The sequence below is a fragment of the Phodopus roborovskii genome, unplaced genomic scaffold, assembly GCF_943737965.1.
Source record: "Phodopus roborovskii unplaced genomic scaffold, PHOROB, whole genome shotgun sequence".
Classification (NCBI taxonomy): Eukaryota; Metazoa; Chordata; class Mammalia; order Rodentia; family Cricetidae; genus Phodopus; species Phodopus roborovskii.
In genome coordinates, this window is record NW_026126516.1 from 4,032,661 (window position 1) to 4,049,141 (window position 16,481).

General features: G+C 43.3%; 1 protein-coding gene across 1 annotated transcript in view; it reads left to right on the forward strand.

The window, feature by feature from the left end:
- The window catches only part of Unc79 (unc-79 homolog, NALCN channel complex subunit), a 191,916-nt gene extending 176,744 nt beyond the window's left edge, over positions 1-15,172 (forward strand). Inside the window, exons 49-52 of the mRNA XM_051196519.1 lie at positions 377-574; positions 2,246-2,323; positions 12,561-12,602; positions 14,579-15,172. Coding sequence (XP_051052476.1) covers positions 377-574; positions 2,246-2,323; positions 12,561-12,602; positions 14,579-14,779 — 519 coding nt within the window. The 3' untranslated portion in view covers positions 14,780-15,172. The remainder of the gene's footprint in view (positions 1-376; positions 575-2,245; positions 2,324-12,560; positions 12,603-14,578) is intronic.
- Positions 15,173-16,481: the final 1,309 nt, after the last annotated feature.

A 16,481-nucleotide genomic window follows, 5' to 3' on the forward strand; every position in this document is an offset into this window, starting at 1 on the left:
CTGTCCTGGAACTCACTCTGTAGACCAGGCTGGCCTCGAACTCACAGAGATCCTCCTGCCTCTGCCTCCTGAGTGCTGTGATTAAAGACGTGTACCACCAACGCCCAGAGAATGACTTTTTCTCAACCCAGCTTAGGGACAGAAATGTCAGTCTCATAAAGGGACAAGGCAGGGGTTAGATTTACTCTGCAAACTTAGGTGTGTTCTCCTGGAAAAGCAGCTTTTCTCTGAGCACACTCACACTGCAGAGAAGAGCCCATTCAAGGCCCAGAGCCGGGAGCCTGTAGCTGGGATTGTTCCCTCGTGTGCCCTCTGTGCTCCCTGGCGAGGCCGTCTGCCGGGAGCGTGGAGCAATGCCCGTCCTCTTCCTTTCCAGACCTGTGTGCTGCACATGTGTTCCCTCTTCCACGCCTTCATCTTTGCTCAGCTCTGGACAGTGTACTGCGAACAAAGTGCCGTGGCCACAAACGTCCAAAATCAGAATGAATTCAGCTTCACAGCAATACTAACAGCACTAGAGTTTTGGAGCAGGGTGACACCCAGCATCCTCCAGCTGATGGCCCACAACAAAGTGGTGAGTTCGTGAAGACCCCTCTGAGCTCACACTATCTCAGAATGTCTAAGCCACTTCTAGCCATAAACCCACAAATAAGTATGCAACATAGCATGTGCTGAGTGGCTTTATTTAGCCACGCCACTGTATCAAAATATCATATAGGTCATGAATACTAAAACAAAACAACCAAATACAAAGCACACAAATTTTGTCCTTTCTACCTAGCACTAAATGAACCCTGTATGAGATTTCTACCTTTAAAACAGTGTAGAGACAGGCAATTAGGAGAAAAGGCCACGGCAGGTTTGGATTCCAAAGCAATGTATGTAAGCTTCCACCAGTGGGTAATTTTTCTGGCATAGTCTGAGAGCAGACTAACCACAGGAGATCATTTTGCCCGAGTCTCAAAGCCAAAAGAGGGGCTATTCCAGATTACACTGGAAACATCTGGTGGATGCGTAGCCTGTTCCCATTTCATTAAGCAACCTCAGATGGTCCTTCTGGAGCCAGTTGGAGGTGTGTGGGAGCTCTCTGTGAGGGATCCTGGGATTCTGTTGGTTTTTAGAGGGTTCTCAGCTGAAGGGGCAGCAGCCAGTGTCTTGGTTACAAGGGTTCCATGGGCGCAATGCTAATCCATAGTACCCAGAAGCACATTCCTGTGAGCCCAGGACCCCACACCAGCCACACTGGCCACAGAGGTATTCCAGCTTGGCGTTGTAACTGAGGAATATTTTCTGCTAACATTTTGTAAGGGAAGAAGACTATGTATTTTCTTTATTAAAGCACTTGTTTTTCTCTGGGGAACGAGGTACTACGGTTTCACACATGGAAGGATTTTTGGTTCGGAAAAGGGAGTTATGCTCATGTTAGAGTTCAAAACCAGTTCCTAGTTGTAAGGAGATAATTGCATTTATTGGGTCACAGTTCTGTGACCAAGAAAGAACTCAGGGATCAGATCCTACGTCATTTTGGGGACACGAAAACTGGCGCTTTCCACATTATGCTAGAGAGTAGCATTTTCATCCAGGGTCAGCATTTTGGTGTCAGTGTTCTCCAAATCCCTCCTGATATCCAAATGGTGCAAGTGAGCATGCGCCCAAAGTGTTTCTTAGGGATAATGTTACATATGAATTTTAATTTATTTTCTTTTTCTGGGAAGTTTATTCAACTTGGTAAAGCATTCAAGTAAAACCTCCCTGGGATTTAAAATCCACCCCTAAGGATTTCCAAGGAGGGATACAATCTTGTTTGATCTGGTGTGAGCATGGCTACCTTTGCCACGGGGATAAGATCTGAGAGGAAGATCTGTAGTACATTGAACCATGAGACCTCCGTGTGAGTTGAGGAAGGATCATGATGGAGAAAGAGACTGGTCCTGACGGATGCTGAGAACGACAGTGAAGCCATGTGCCCTCCAATGAGAACCGCGGTGCCCTGCATATCAGTGAGAGCCATCCCTGAGCTTCAACGGCAGCCCACTCTGAGTGGGGAAGGAAGTACCTTTCCACAGCCTCAGGCTCTTTGGAAAGTCTCTTTCTGGTGTAAGGTTTTGGAGGTGAACAGAAGCCACTCTGTGGTCTCTAGTCGTTAGGCAGGGAGACTTTCTGGATGGACCTCTGTGGCTGCTGTTGAGTTTACAGGTTTCTAGTTCACTGGGAATGGAATTGACTATGATGTTTGTTGTTTCAGATGGTAGAAATGGTGTGTCTCCATGTGATTAGTTTAATGGAGGCATTGCAAGAATGCAATTCAACCATTTTTGTCAAGGTAGGAAAAACTTATGATTCTTATAGATCATTTCATACTGCTAAAAATAAGCATGGGTTTGTTTTGCATGTATGGTGTAAAGAGGAGGAAGGGGTAGGTTCAGTTTAAACGTGTGCAGTTGGGGCTGGGGGATATGACTTCTGCAACGTCTCACTATGTGACTATTTCACTATGTCGCTATACCGCTGCGACACATTCTTTCATGGCAGAGAGCATGGCTGTGCATAACACGGGAGTTAAAACAAATGGGGAACATTGCTTTGAAAACAGCCCTATGACAATGCAAAAGCCATCCAGAAAACTAAAGAAATGACTGTGCAATTGCTTGACTTGTCACCTGCCGCTTTCTCTGACACAGTTTAGTCTCGTGTGTTATTATTTTAAGTGTAAGTGTACAAGAAGATAATTCAAGCACGCATCATCTTTCCAGAAACAGAAGAGTATGATGTCAGATTAAAGAATGAGGAGGATCTGGTAAGAGCAGGGCTATCTGTGCCACACGGTATAAGCCCCAAGAGGCAGATCTGCAGTAGCTTACACTCACTCTTGGCTCCTCCTTTTCCTCTCTATCTGCCATCCATACTCTTTATCCCAATGATGACTTCTCCTGACCACATCTTTCCTTTACCTTCTACTCTACATTTCTTGCCCTGGCCTCCACCATCACCACTCAGAGCAGAGCATCAGGTTGCAGCCTGCTATTGCCCTCCTTAGCTTGCTCCACTCTTCCTTAAAGACCCTGTTGCCCCCCCCTCAGGCTGTGATGGGGAAAAGCACCCATGTGCAGGGAATCCTCAACTGATACCAGACACTTTGGTTCAAATGCGAGAAATGTTTTACCCAGCTCAAGACAGCAAAGAGTCAACAGAGAGAAAAACTGGCAGCTGGATGGTCCTACCTGATTTAATGCTTTGCAGTTTTGTAAAAGTGCAATTTACATGGATTTACAAATGCTACACTGGACATATTTAAGTTGTGTGCTTTGATGAGCCTTGACATCTTTTACAATTCTTTCTACAATTATTCATTTATCTTAAGTGCATGTATATGTGTGTAGGTACTGCTATGATGTGCATTGTTGTTATATTTGTGTGTGTACTGCTATGAAGTGCATGTGTGATCACATGTGCATGTGTGGGGGGATGGAGTACATGTGTGATCCTCTGTGTGTGTGTGTGTGTGTGTGTGTAGGTATACTGCTATGGAGTACATGTGTGAGTGTGTGTGTGTGAGTGTGTGTGTGTGTCTGTGTAGGTATACTGCTATGGAGTACATGTGTGAGTGTGTGTGTGTGTCTGTGTAGGTATACTGCTATGGAGTACATGTGTGATCAGTGTGTGTATGTGAGTGTGTGTCTGTGTAGGTGCACTGCTACAGAGTACATGTGTGATCAGTGTGTGTGTGTGAGTGTGTGTGTGTGTGTCTGTGTAGGTATACTGCTATGGAGTACATGTGTGATCAGTGTGTGTGTGTGAGTGTGTGTGTGTGTCTGTGTAGGTGCACTGCTATGGAGTACATTGTGATCAGTGTGTGTGTGTGAGTGTGTGTGTGTGTCTGTGTAGGTATACTGTTATGGAGTACATGTGTGAGTGTGTGTGTGAGTGTGTGTCTGTGTAGGTGCACTGCTACGGAGTACATGTGTGATCAGTGTGTGTGTGTGAGTGTGTGTGTGTGTCTGTGTAGGTGCACTTCTACGGAGTACATGTGGCGATCAAAGGGTGACTTCAGAAGCCTTTTCTCCCTACTTCCTGGGTCTCCAGAGTTGAACTCAGGTTCTCAGCTTGGTGGTCAGCATGTTTGCTCACTAACATCCCACTATGTCCCACTAGTCTTACCTCAATTGCGTCTGTGACCCCATCATCATGATCAAGAAAATGAACATAGCTGCCACCCCCCAGAACATTCTTATACTTCCTTACAATGCCTCTCTGTTCTGCTACTTCCTGACCCCAGGCAACTATTGATCTGATTTCAGTCATTGTTTATACTCTAGAATTTACTATGAATGGATTCATATTGAGCATGCATATTTCTGCCTTCTTCATCTTAGAACCATTATACTAAGATACATCTATGTTGTTACATGCATCACTTGGCCATTAATTTTTTTGTTTGATAGCAGTCCATAGTATAGACACGGTTTATCCATTTTTGTCAGTTGGACATCAGAGAGGTCTTATAAAAGCCACTGTGAGTATGCATGTATAAATCTTGGTGCATGCATGATTTGTGTTTGCTGGGTAAATACTCAGAAATGATGGCTAGGTTGTTTGCTGACCTGTCTAAGAATGTGGCGGACTGTCTCCAAGGTACAGAGCATTCCAGTTCCTCTGTGACACCCAATATAATGTGTAGTAATTATCATTGTGATGTTTCATTTTTGGTTGTGAGCCTAGCCTTTAATGGCTGAGCCATCTCTCGAGCCTCATTATGGTGTTTCATAATGTGCATTTGTTATATGATGTAGCCAGTTTTTAACGTTAGTCATTCTGGGAGTTGGGTGTCAGCATCTTGCTGTGGTTTAAATTGTGTTTCTCTGCTGACAGACGATGTTGGTGTCTTTTCATTTGATTGTTATGTGTATATTTGCTTGGTGAAGTATCTGTTTTATTTGCTCATATTTTATTGGGCTGAGTTTTGTTTTTTTTTTTTTTTCTGTTTTTGAATTGAGACATACAGGGCCTTCGTTAGAATGTGGTCTCAAGGATTTTTCATATGGATTGCCCTTTCATTGTCTAGACTATTTTGATAAAGTATTATTTATCAAGTTCCTCTTTCTCTTACCCCCCCCTCCAGTGTCTCATATAGCTAAGACTGCCTTAGACCTACTGTATACCCAAGGTTGCCTTAGACCTACTGTGTACCCAAGGCTGGCTTTGGACTCCTAATCTTCCCAGTACTGAGATTGCAAGCATGAACCATGATGTCCAATTCTCATTTTTTTTCCTTTTATCATTTTGATGTTGTAATTCTTGGAAATATTTGCCTAATCCAAAGTTATGTAAAATTCCTTCCTTTCACGCTTATCTTCCTTCTCCCCTTCCCCCTCCCCATCCTTACATTTTCTTTTGTGACAGTGCCTTGCTATGTGGACTTGAACTCCCAGTCCTCCTTTCTCAGCACCCAAGCCTGGGTTTACACAGGCACAGCCCTATGTCAGACATCTTTGACTCCAGTTTTTATATGTTTTCTTCTCCGTACCCATGCCTGTGATCCATTCAGAGCTGATTTGTGTGGTGTGAGGCATGTGGTAAGCAACTTTTCACGTCTATCAGCCCTATCAAAAGGCTTTTACACTCTTGTCAAAAATCAGCTGGTGCATATGTATATGTTTATGTCTGGGTTCTTCCTTCTGGCCCATTGCTGTCCTTACTTCCATGCCACATTGTTTCCATGCCACATTGTATGTGACCATCATGTCATAGTAGGCATGGTCCGGTCTTTTCAAAGTGGTTTGACCTTTGTAGGTAATTTGCCTTCATAGATAAAATTTAAAATCAGCTTGTCAATTCCTACCAGACTACTGTGAATTTTGTTGGGATTTCTTTGAGTCCCAAGGTTGGGAAAATTTAGTCTTAACAGTGTTGAGTCTCCTAACCCACAAACACACTCCATCCTTACATTTGTACGTGTTCAATTTCTCTCTGAAGTATTGTATGGCTCTGAAATATTTCCAAAATTATTGTATCATATTTCTGTCAGTTTTAGCCACAAACCTGTTATATTTCTGTGCTATTATGACTTTTTTTTTGCATTTAAACTCCTGATTATTCATTGCTAGTATTAGGAATACATCTAACTTTTTTGTTGACCGTGGACCCAACAGCTTATTAAGTTCTAATCACTGTGGCAGTTTTGAAAAATCCTTTTTTTTTTTTTTTTGTATCTTTCTGATTTTAATTTTATAGCACTGATGTTTATAAAGAGAGACTGAACATTTTCATTTAGTGACTGTATTTGTCTTAGTACAAAATAATAGCCTTGTGGATCGATTAGGAAATATTCCTTTGCTGAAAGTTTTTGTAGAACTGGTATTATTTCCCCTCAGTTATTGGCAGAATTCACCAGGGACCCTATCTGGACCTATAGTTTTCTTTGCAGACAAGTGTTTACATTCTAGACTTTAGAAACAGATAGAGGCTACTCAAGTATCACTTTGCTCCAGAGCATTCAGGTAAAGTGTGTTTCTGTTTGCTCCAGGTCATCTAGGTCAACAGTTTTGTCCATACAGTTCCGAGTATGCACATTACCCTTGCAACTTTTGCAACTCTAATTCCAGCTGTTGGTTATGTGGGCCTTTATTTCTTTTTTCATTTGTCTGATTAAAAATGCACCAGTTTTATTTAGCTTTTGATTAAGAAACAATAAGTAACTACTGCTTGGATTTAACCCATTTTCCTCTGTTGTTTTCTGTTGTTATTCCCACAACCCCATCTCTCTTCTGTTGAATGAGCTGAGTCTTGAGGGGCTCAGCCTTGAACTCACTATGCAGCTGCTGTTTTTTTGTTTTGTTTTTTTTTTTTTTCTTTTAAACTTGATCTTAAGGTTGTGCTTCTTTTCCTACTGTCCTATGGGGATGGTACAACTCATTGATTTCTGTCCTGTCTCTTTTCCAGCATAAATGATCAGTTATTAGAGCTCCAATGTCTTTCAAAGATCTGGGTGAGCGGCAAGAACGACTTTGTATATTGTGTTGCTTCGTGTAGGTTGCTGTTCTAACTGCTCCTTTGCTTTGCTTTCTTTGGCTCCTTGATTATTTGATGTAAATTGTTTAGTGTTTAGATATTTGAGCATTTCTTGAGGCCCTTCCATTGTGAATTTCTATTTCCTTCTTGGCAGAGAACATACTCTCTGTGATTTCAATCATCTTAAACATTTGGAACTTATATTTTGCTTAGAATATGGCCTTAGTAATTACCCAGCATTCCCCAGAGAAAGGGCCTGCTGTTTTTGCATGGGGTTTGTTATCAGTTAGCATAAGCTTGTTGAGTGTTGATCAAGTCTGTCCTGCTGGTGTCCTTCCTTCTCTGTCTGTTTATGCAACCTCTTTGGAACAGGAGTTTCTAGATGCACTGTAATTTGTGGGTTTTCTCTGTCTCTTTCCAGTTCTACAAGTTTCAATTTCATGTATTATAATAGTTAAGAAGCTCTCTTGTCAGGATTGTATATTTGGGGTTATTGTGTTTCTCTGATGCCTTGAATTATGAAAGGTCACCTTTTATCCTTGGCAAAAATTTTCCCCTAAAAGCTACTTTCTCTAATGTTAATAAAAACAGAGTAGATTTTTCTTGGCTAGTGTTATGATGGTAAATCTATTTCTACTTTTTTAAACTATGTCTATTTTTAAATTGTATTTCTTACAGACTATGTGTAGTTAACTGCCTTTTTAAAAGCATCCAATTTGATAGTCTCTTCCTTTTGGTTAAAGTCTTTAGGCCATTTCATTTAATGTGTTTTGTCACATTGTTGGGTTAAACCTATCAAATTTTCACTTGTTTTCTGTATTTCTCATCTGTTCTTTGCCCTCTATCCTGTTTTTGTTTCTTTTCTCAGATTGACAATTGTATGATTTAATTCTGATTATAATTTTCAATAGTTTCACTTTTTAAGATGGAAATTTGGGTCATTAATTTGAGAGTTTTCAAACATCAGTGTTTAGAGCAGTGGTAACATATCAGATGTTTACATTATGATTTGTAACAGTACCAAAATTACAGTTATGAAGTAGCAATGAAATAATCTTATGATTGGGGGTCACCACAACATGAGGAACTGTATTAAAGGGTCACAGCATTCAGAAGATTGAGAGTGTCCTTTTAGGTGCTGCTTTAAGTACTTTCCCTCAAGTTGGTATATATTCACTTTCACTGGGTTAGAAACGCTTTCTGTTTTAGCTTCTTGTTTGACCTATAGATTGATTTTAGATGTATTTTAAATTATCTTCTTAGATGTATGCCATTTTTATTTTTAGTGGTTGATTTGAGTTTGTAGTGTATATTTTTTAAGTAATCATGCTCTTCAAGTTATACTCTCCTTGCATGTATCCATTCCCATCTCCTGGCTCTTTACATATAAACCAAACCACACATTATAAGCATGATTTTGGTGATGATGATGATGGTGATTTTGGTGATGATGATGATGGTGATGATGATGATAGTCATATACTAGAGTTTGAACCTAAGGCTATGTGCATGCTAGCTACACAAAACTTTTAAAAAGTATCCAATTTGACATGATTCTACCATGAAACCACCCTCAGATTTTTTTTTTTTTTACTTTTTACCTTTTGATATAGTATCTCACCAAGTTGCCCAGATAAGCCTTGAGCTCATCTATACTAAATAAGACTTGAGCTTATAATCACCTTGCCTCAGTATCTCCTAAATAGCTGAGATCACAGGCCTGCACCATGTAGGCATAATCTTGCTGTTTGGGACTTATATAATCAACACTCTCTTAAAGAGACTTGAAATGGGTTTAAAATTGACTATACGTCTATACTTGTTTGTTTGTTTTTCTGTATTGTTTTGGAGCCTATCCTGGAATTCCCTCTGTAGGCCAGGCTGGCCTTGAACTCATAGAGATCCACCTGCCACTGCTTTCCTAGTGCTGGGATTAAAGGCGTGCACCACTAATAGCTGGCTAAAATTGACTATCCTTTCTATGGTTTCCATTTGCCATTTCTTTTTTCAGGGTTGTTTTTGCTTTTATTCGCGTGTGTGGATGTGTGACTGTGTGAGTGTGCCACTTGTGTGGGTACCTGCTGACACCCGAAGAAGATGCCGATCTCCTGCAGCCAGAGGTGCAGGCAGTTGTGGGCCACCTGATACAGGTGCTGAGAATGGAGCCTGGGCCATCTGTAAGAGTAGACGTGTTCTTAACCACTGAGCCATCTCCAGCCCGTGTTTGCCATCGTCTCTCCAACCGTCACGTTGGCCATTTTCCATTTCTTCATGCTTAAGCATCTACCTTTTTTTTTTTTTTAACTTTTTAAAAACATGTCATACATGAGCCTTCTGGTAATTCATTACTTTAGCTTTTTATGTCTTGAAAATATTTTTTGCAATATTTATTTATTTATATTTTGAGACAATGTCTCACTATATAGGCCAGGCTGAATTTCAGTAATCCCCCTGTCTCTGTTCCTGGAAATACAGGTTTATATCACAATAACCAGTTTGCAGGGCTTTAAAAATCAGGTGTCCCTGGGTACTGGGCTCTAGATTCACAGTCACCCCGTATCCCAGAGGTGGTGTGACCCTTCCTCTGCTTGCTTCCATCATTCCCAACAGGAGTCTGCTTGCTTCCTATACTTCCTCAGCTGTTAAAATATGCCTTTTTCTTTTCCTGCTTTGAAGAGTTTATCTTAACCACTGTTGTAAAGGGGTTGGAACATGATTCATCTCAGTAGAGTTGTCTTCCTGTTTCTCATTTTCTGAGTTTACTGAGATTTTTATTGTTTTAAATTTGGGGAAGCATCACCATGTTTTTTTCTTTGTTTGTTTGTTGTTTTTTGTATTATCTTTAGTGCCTCCATCTGACAATTTCAGCTTTTCTTCTTCTTGATCTTTCTGCACAGCAGCCACAGGAGGGCTGATAAGACGCTCAGCAGGCAAAGACACTTGCTTGCCTGGGGTCCTTAACGGTGAATAGAGAAGAGATTCCTGCAAATTCTCTGTCCTCCTTATCTATACACACATTACTACCATGCAAGTACACACACACACACACACACACATGCATGTGTGCACACACACATGCATGCGGGCACGCACACACGCACACATTTAATCAACAACTGTTTTTAATAATAATAAAAAAATAGGTGTAACCATTCTTTTACTATCCTGTCTGCTAAGACTATTGTCTGTCATTTTAGTCTGTCTTCTGTTGACTGTTTTCTTCTCATTTGTGGGTCATTTTCCTGTTTCTTTGCATGTCTTACCTGGTGGTTTTTTTTTTTTTTTTAAACTGGATTCTTAGCATTGTGGGTTTGACTTGTTGGGTGCTGGCTATACATTCTTGGGTTCATCCAGTGACATAATTAACATCTTTTTAACCATCCCTGGGCTTGCTTTTCTGCTTTCTCAGTTGAGATGGGAGTGGCACCTTCCCTGGCTGGTGACTCTTCAGTGACACAATGTGAGATTCACCCATCCTTATGGACACTTGTTCTGTGGACACCCATCCAGTGAGCACAGGCTCTTCCTGATCTGTGTGACCAGCCAGGGATATTTCCCTCCAGTCACTTGGCATCATTTTTTTCCTTCAGTGCTGGCTGTTTTTCCTGTTGATGTATACCCGTTGGTTTTCAGCTGAAGTGCAGGCAGAGTCTTCATGGATCTGTGGCATTCTGTCTCTCTGTAGACCTTCTTTTCTACTTTCTCTGGGCAGCTCTCCTCCAGTTTGCCCTGCAAACTTCAGCCATGTGAAATAACAGATTCATCTTCAGACCATGGCAGGTTGCGCGTGCAGTCAGACTGTCTCTGCGGACCACTGCAAGCTGCCTCTGCAGGCAGACTCTCTCTGCATGCCCGGAAATACTTCTAGTTTACCTGGACCACCGAGCACTCTCCACATCATACCCTGGCACCAATTTCCATGTCTTCATCTTTCTTCAGCTGTCTCTATCATGGTTCTGTTCATGGTGACTGGGGTGCCACTCTGCTCCTCTTTGAGAAGCATTCTGAATTTGGAAAGCGACATTCAAGGTCATCTGTGGGCTCATGGAGGCTTGCTTGGCCTTTGTTTTCTAAGCCCCTTTCCCATGACTCTCTCCTAAGAGTCTCCCTCCTTGGTACCCACGAGTCCCTCACATCACTTATTGCTCTGCAAACTCCCACAGCTGTGTCCATGCTTTATCCCTTCCCAAAGCACTTGTATTCCTGGGGGGGGGGGCGCCATGGTGAAGACCTCAGGCTGGGTGACTTGAATATCAGAAATACATTCTTTCACAGGGCTGGAGGGCTGCCAGCAAGGTACCAGCAGGGCTGGCTTCTTCTGGCCAATGAGAGGGTGTCTTCCTGCCTTTATCATAGCCGTTGGCAGATCTTGGCATCCCTTGGTTTGTGGCCCTCTGTTCCCATCTTTTCATGGTGTTCCTCCCCACTCCCCTCCACTTGAGGATGCCAGAGGCCCTGCTACTCCACTGTGACTCCACCTTAACTGACGACATCTTCAAGAGCACCGTTTCCAAATAAGGCCACACTCTGAGTCACTGTGGGCTAGGACACTGTGGGCTAGGACGCAGATTTTGTGGAAATACAATTTAATCCATAACAGCCCTACTGCTGTGTTGGGGTGACAGTTTGAAGGAACACAGAGTGAAGTGTCACAATGCCTATCGGGGTATGAAGGTACCGAGATGTGCCCAAATAAACCAACATTTCCAGGCTTCCTGGAGGATTGTCATCTCTTGTCCCGTTTACATGCCACCAATGAGATTTTTGGGGACACATCAGAAAGTGACACTATGTTCTTTCCCTGACTTCTGGATTTACCATGCTATGAACATTGACTCACATTTTAATAGGTTGAAGTGTGACCAAGAGGTCAGAGCAGAGAGCTGGGAGCTGCTGTCCCCAAGGAAGGGACACTTGAGGCACAACAGACAAACTCTGTCTTGTGGGCAACCACACTTTAAAAATTCCCAGTTCCACGTTGCCTTCTAAACACCCTCCATGGCTTTCCTGTGAACCTGCCCCCTCCCCGCCCCTCGAGCACCCCCCTCCTTCCCGCACACTCCCTGGAGCTGTGCGTGGGTCTAGTCTTTCCTCCCCACCTTACTCAGGGACTTCCATGGGTTTTTCTATCATGGACATCTCACTGCCCCATCATACTCTTTTACCAGCTTCAGGCAAACCAAGTTGCCCTTCCTCTCAGAGCCTAGTCTCTACAGATCCTGACAAGGAAATCCCATTTCAAGAAAGTGGGGATTTAATTAAATAAATACACTTTGATTTCCCACGCTTGGTAGCTTTCAAGAGACCATCGGTCACTTACTCTAAAGTGTGTGTTGTAAGCATCCGTGGGGCGCTTATTAGTCTCCAGAGGCTGCCATCTCGGTGGGATTTGTCTTAAAAAGACTCCACTGGTAACAGTGGTTCTGTGGCAAGCACACATCTCTTGTGGTGCTGAGTGGATTCGGTGCAGCCCATGTTCCCGAGCACTGATGGAAGCAGCTGTGGGAGACTGGGAGACAGCAATAACCGGCCTCCTGTCTCTCTCCATACAGCTCATCCCTATGTGGTTGCCAATGATCCAGTCAAATACAAAGGTAAGTCATCCCCTGGGCTGTCCAGAAGCTCTGCCTCCTCTGGAGAATCCACAGCATCTGTAAGGGGGCATTTCTACTCCCTTGACTATAAAGAAAGAACAATTTTAGCCTACTCTTCATCTTATGGGCTGATAATAAGGCAGACCTGTGGCAGGTAGGGGACCTGCAGGGGGCATCGCTAGGAGCCCTGGTCCCACCGCTCACTGTAGATGAAGGTGAGGGGTGGAAAAGGCACCGCCCTAGGTCTGAGCAGGTTCAATCCATGACAAACTCTATTTAAGGAGGATAAACATGGAGTCTGGCTCAAGCATACCCAGTGATGTCATCTAATAGCAAGATTGGTTTTCCAGGATGGTGAGAATTCCAGCAAGAAAAGTAACACTGAACGTTTGGTGGCAGAATTGGGCTAGAAGAGTCCACTTCCTTCATTTTACATGAAGAGAGTTTCCGTCCTGCCTGGCCCCGCAGCCCTTTAGTCCCAAATAAACACGCAGAAGCTTATATTAAGTATAAACTGTTTGGCCAATGGCTCAGGCTTCTTACTGGCTAGCTCTCTCTTAATTATTAACCCATTTCTATTAAACTATGTATTGCCACAAGGCTGTGGCTTACCCCATAATACTCCAGTATATTACTCCTTTAGTGGCTACATGGTGTCTCCCTGGTGACTCTGTGCATTCTTCCTCCCAGCATTCTCCTAGTCTTGTAACTCCGCCTATACTCCCTGCCTGGCTACTTCCTGCCTGTCCATTGGCCAAAACAGCTTTATTCATCAGCCAATAAGATAAACATATATTCACAGCATAAAGAAGGACATCCCCCATCAAGATTTGAGACCATAAAGAACAGTGACTTGGATAGGGTCCTAGATCCTGCAAGGGGACCCTCAAGTGGATGATGTATTTCCCAATCCCAGGTCTCACTGGGGGTGACGAATACCCCTCAGTGGCAAATATAGTGGGGCTTGGCAATAAATGACAGAGTCAAGCACTGTACCATCCACAACTGGTGCCTGTCTGTGGTACCTGGAGTCTGTAGGAGGGGAAGAGGGCAAAAGCACTCTTCCTGGATCCCCTCCCCCAGGTTGGGAAGCCAACGTGGTGGAAGGAAAGGGTGTAGACTCAAGACAACTGGAACGTCAAAGGCCAGCTGGGCAACTGTCAACAGTGTAGGCAGCCTTAGTGTCCTGGCTAGCTGTGGCCACCAGCAGGGCAGGGACCTACAGGCCACTGAAACCTGTTTCAGTCCTGGTTTTTACTATCCAAACAAGCCACTAGCCTTCCTACTGGAGTCATTCCAAACTGCCAGCCCCACAGTTCATCTGCTTTGTGGCAATTTCACATGGCACAAAGTACCAAAAGGAGGGCTTGATGAGGAGCAGGGGAAAGAGGAGCTTTGACGTGGCCTCTCCATGTCAACTGTCATGGGCACAGAGAGACCATTATAATATTAAAATGTACAGAGCATCTGCTATGGGCCACATCCCCTTCTAGAAAATCTGTTAACTCAGGTGTCTTATGGAGCCCCTGAAATCAATACATGCCCTCCTTACCTGGGAACAGAACTTTAATATGGACTAATAGACCCTGTTTTCCCCCACCCCCTTCCCTGGGGAAACTGGAATTTAAAACTGGGAAGTTCCACTACAGAGCCTGAGCACCACTGTACTAGGCCCCTGTGCTATATGAGTGGTTGCTCAGGATCAGTTAGTTTATCAGGCCAGGTGCTGGCCATGAGTTTCATGTTCCCACTGTAGTGAGTCAATACGAGCTCATCATCATCTGGATGGAGTTGGGCCTGGATAACTGTAGAACCATAGAGCAGGCTCACTATTCTCCACCCCACAGCACTACCAAAGGCATGCTTTCTTCAGGCCAAGTCTGAGCTCTATCTGTAGACTGACTGCCCTGCCCAACCCTACCTGATTACTCGTGCACTTAGTGAAGAGAACTGAACTGTCTACCCTCTCTTAACAGCACTTATCCGCCGGCCTCCAGCTCCGTCTCCAGGCCATTCAGAACCACGTGAACCACCACAGCCTAAGGACGCTGCCCGGCTCGGGCCAGAGCAGTGCTAGCCTGGCTGCCCTCCGCAAATGGCTGCAGTGCACCCAGTTCAAAATGGCCCAGGTGGAGATCCAGTCCTCCGAAGCAGCCTCTCAATTTTATCCTCTATGAGTGGACTCCTCGGCTCCAGTGTCAACACTCTGGCTTAGCAATAATGGGTATAAAAACAAACAATTTGATCCAAGCAGGTTGGGGAACATTGGTACTGTACATTCTCTTTCTAGTTTAGTATAAAGACGTGCAGAGGCCGGAGAGGGCCACAATGAAGCTTTCTTGCTACACATATTTCTGATGACTCCTTGGGCTATCTGATTAAGTGTTTCCTTACATTATTTTTTAAAAAAAAAAACAAAAAAACCAAATCATTTTTCTTTATCTAACTTCTATTTTTTTTAAGAAAAAAATAAAAAAAAAACAGACTGGTGGGTACTCACAGAGAAGTTGTATAAAGTCCCCCTGTTGCTATTTTTGATGATAGAGAATAAATAGGGTTTTTGAAACCTTTGTAGTGTTTTTTTCTTAAAACTCTACTCTTGACAATGCAATAAAACAACACAAAAACAAACAAAAGTCACCAGAATCCAGTGACACCTGACTGAATCTTTTTTGTCTTTATCCTTGTTAAAGAGGCAGCTTGCAAAGGAACATTACTAAGTGCACTTAGAAATTAGATGGTTAAACTGTGCCAATGTTTTTTTTTTTTTTTAAATACACTTTCCAAACCTGTCTGGTAAGTTGTGTTGTTGTTGTTGTTGTTGTTATTGTTTTTGTTTAGAGAAAGGGTTTCCTTGTGTATCCCTAGCTGTCCTGGAATATGTTCCGTAGACCAGGCTGACCTTGAACTCACAGTGATCTGAGTGCTGAGATCCAAGGCGTGCGCCACCACACTTGGCTAAGTCTTATTGTTTTCAAAACTAATTTTTCAACTCACTGGTTCCTGGATGTACTTTCCTATAGCATTTATGGTAACTTTTTTAGATTTGTGAGTAATGGATTTTATGCTTTTGTTAACGCTTGGATAGGACTCCATTCAGAACTGTAGATTGCAGGGGGAAACCAGAGGAGCCCCTGCACTGGCACGGAACACGGCCCCTGAAGTTACATTTCATAAACCAGAATTTTAACTGTGAAAGAGTACTCACCTCTTAGCAGTTGACTGCAATCCCAGAGCCACATCTCTTTCCCGGCCTGTAATACACTGACAGAGAGAAGATGTTAAGCTGTATGCTGACAGACTATTAAATGCATGTGACCCTGGGGCTTCTTAAAGTCACTTCCCAGTGCTAGCGTTTAGATCCTGGCAATCACCTCTCCAGGATTTTTTCTGGATGCTCACCTCCTCCAAGGCTGCAATTACTCAGAGACAAGGGCTTCCCTCCTTATCTGCTCCACTCCCTTTCAAGATAACGTCCCTTTTTAAAATGAGTCACTTAGCAGGACCCGACTCTTCTAGGAAGTCTGATGTGCTCCTCATGGGGAAATGAGTCCTCAGGTGCAGGAGTGCTCCAGGGAGGATTATAGAGCTTGGTGATTCAGAGAGCCTGCAGAGAGCCTCCTGGGCCCTGTGGCTAGAGCACCAAAGTGATGCTTTTGTAATTTACTGACAGATTCTTACTAATGGTCCTCTTAAGCCATCAGGAGCCTCCTCTGCCCCCAGTCACGCTTGTCTGCATTTCTGTGAATATTCTTTTTACAGTAAGTTGTGCACATAATTATTTCACTAGTAAATGGTGACGGGCTGGGAGGGGGCCATGTATCATTCCGGTCCCCACTGTCCCCAGACTTTGGTATATAGTATGTGTTTAATAATATC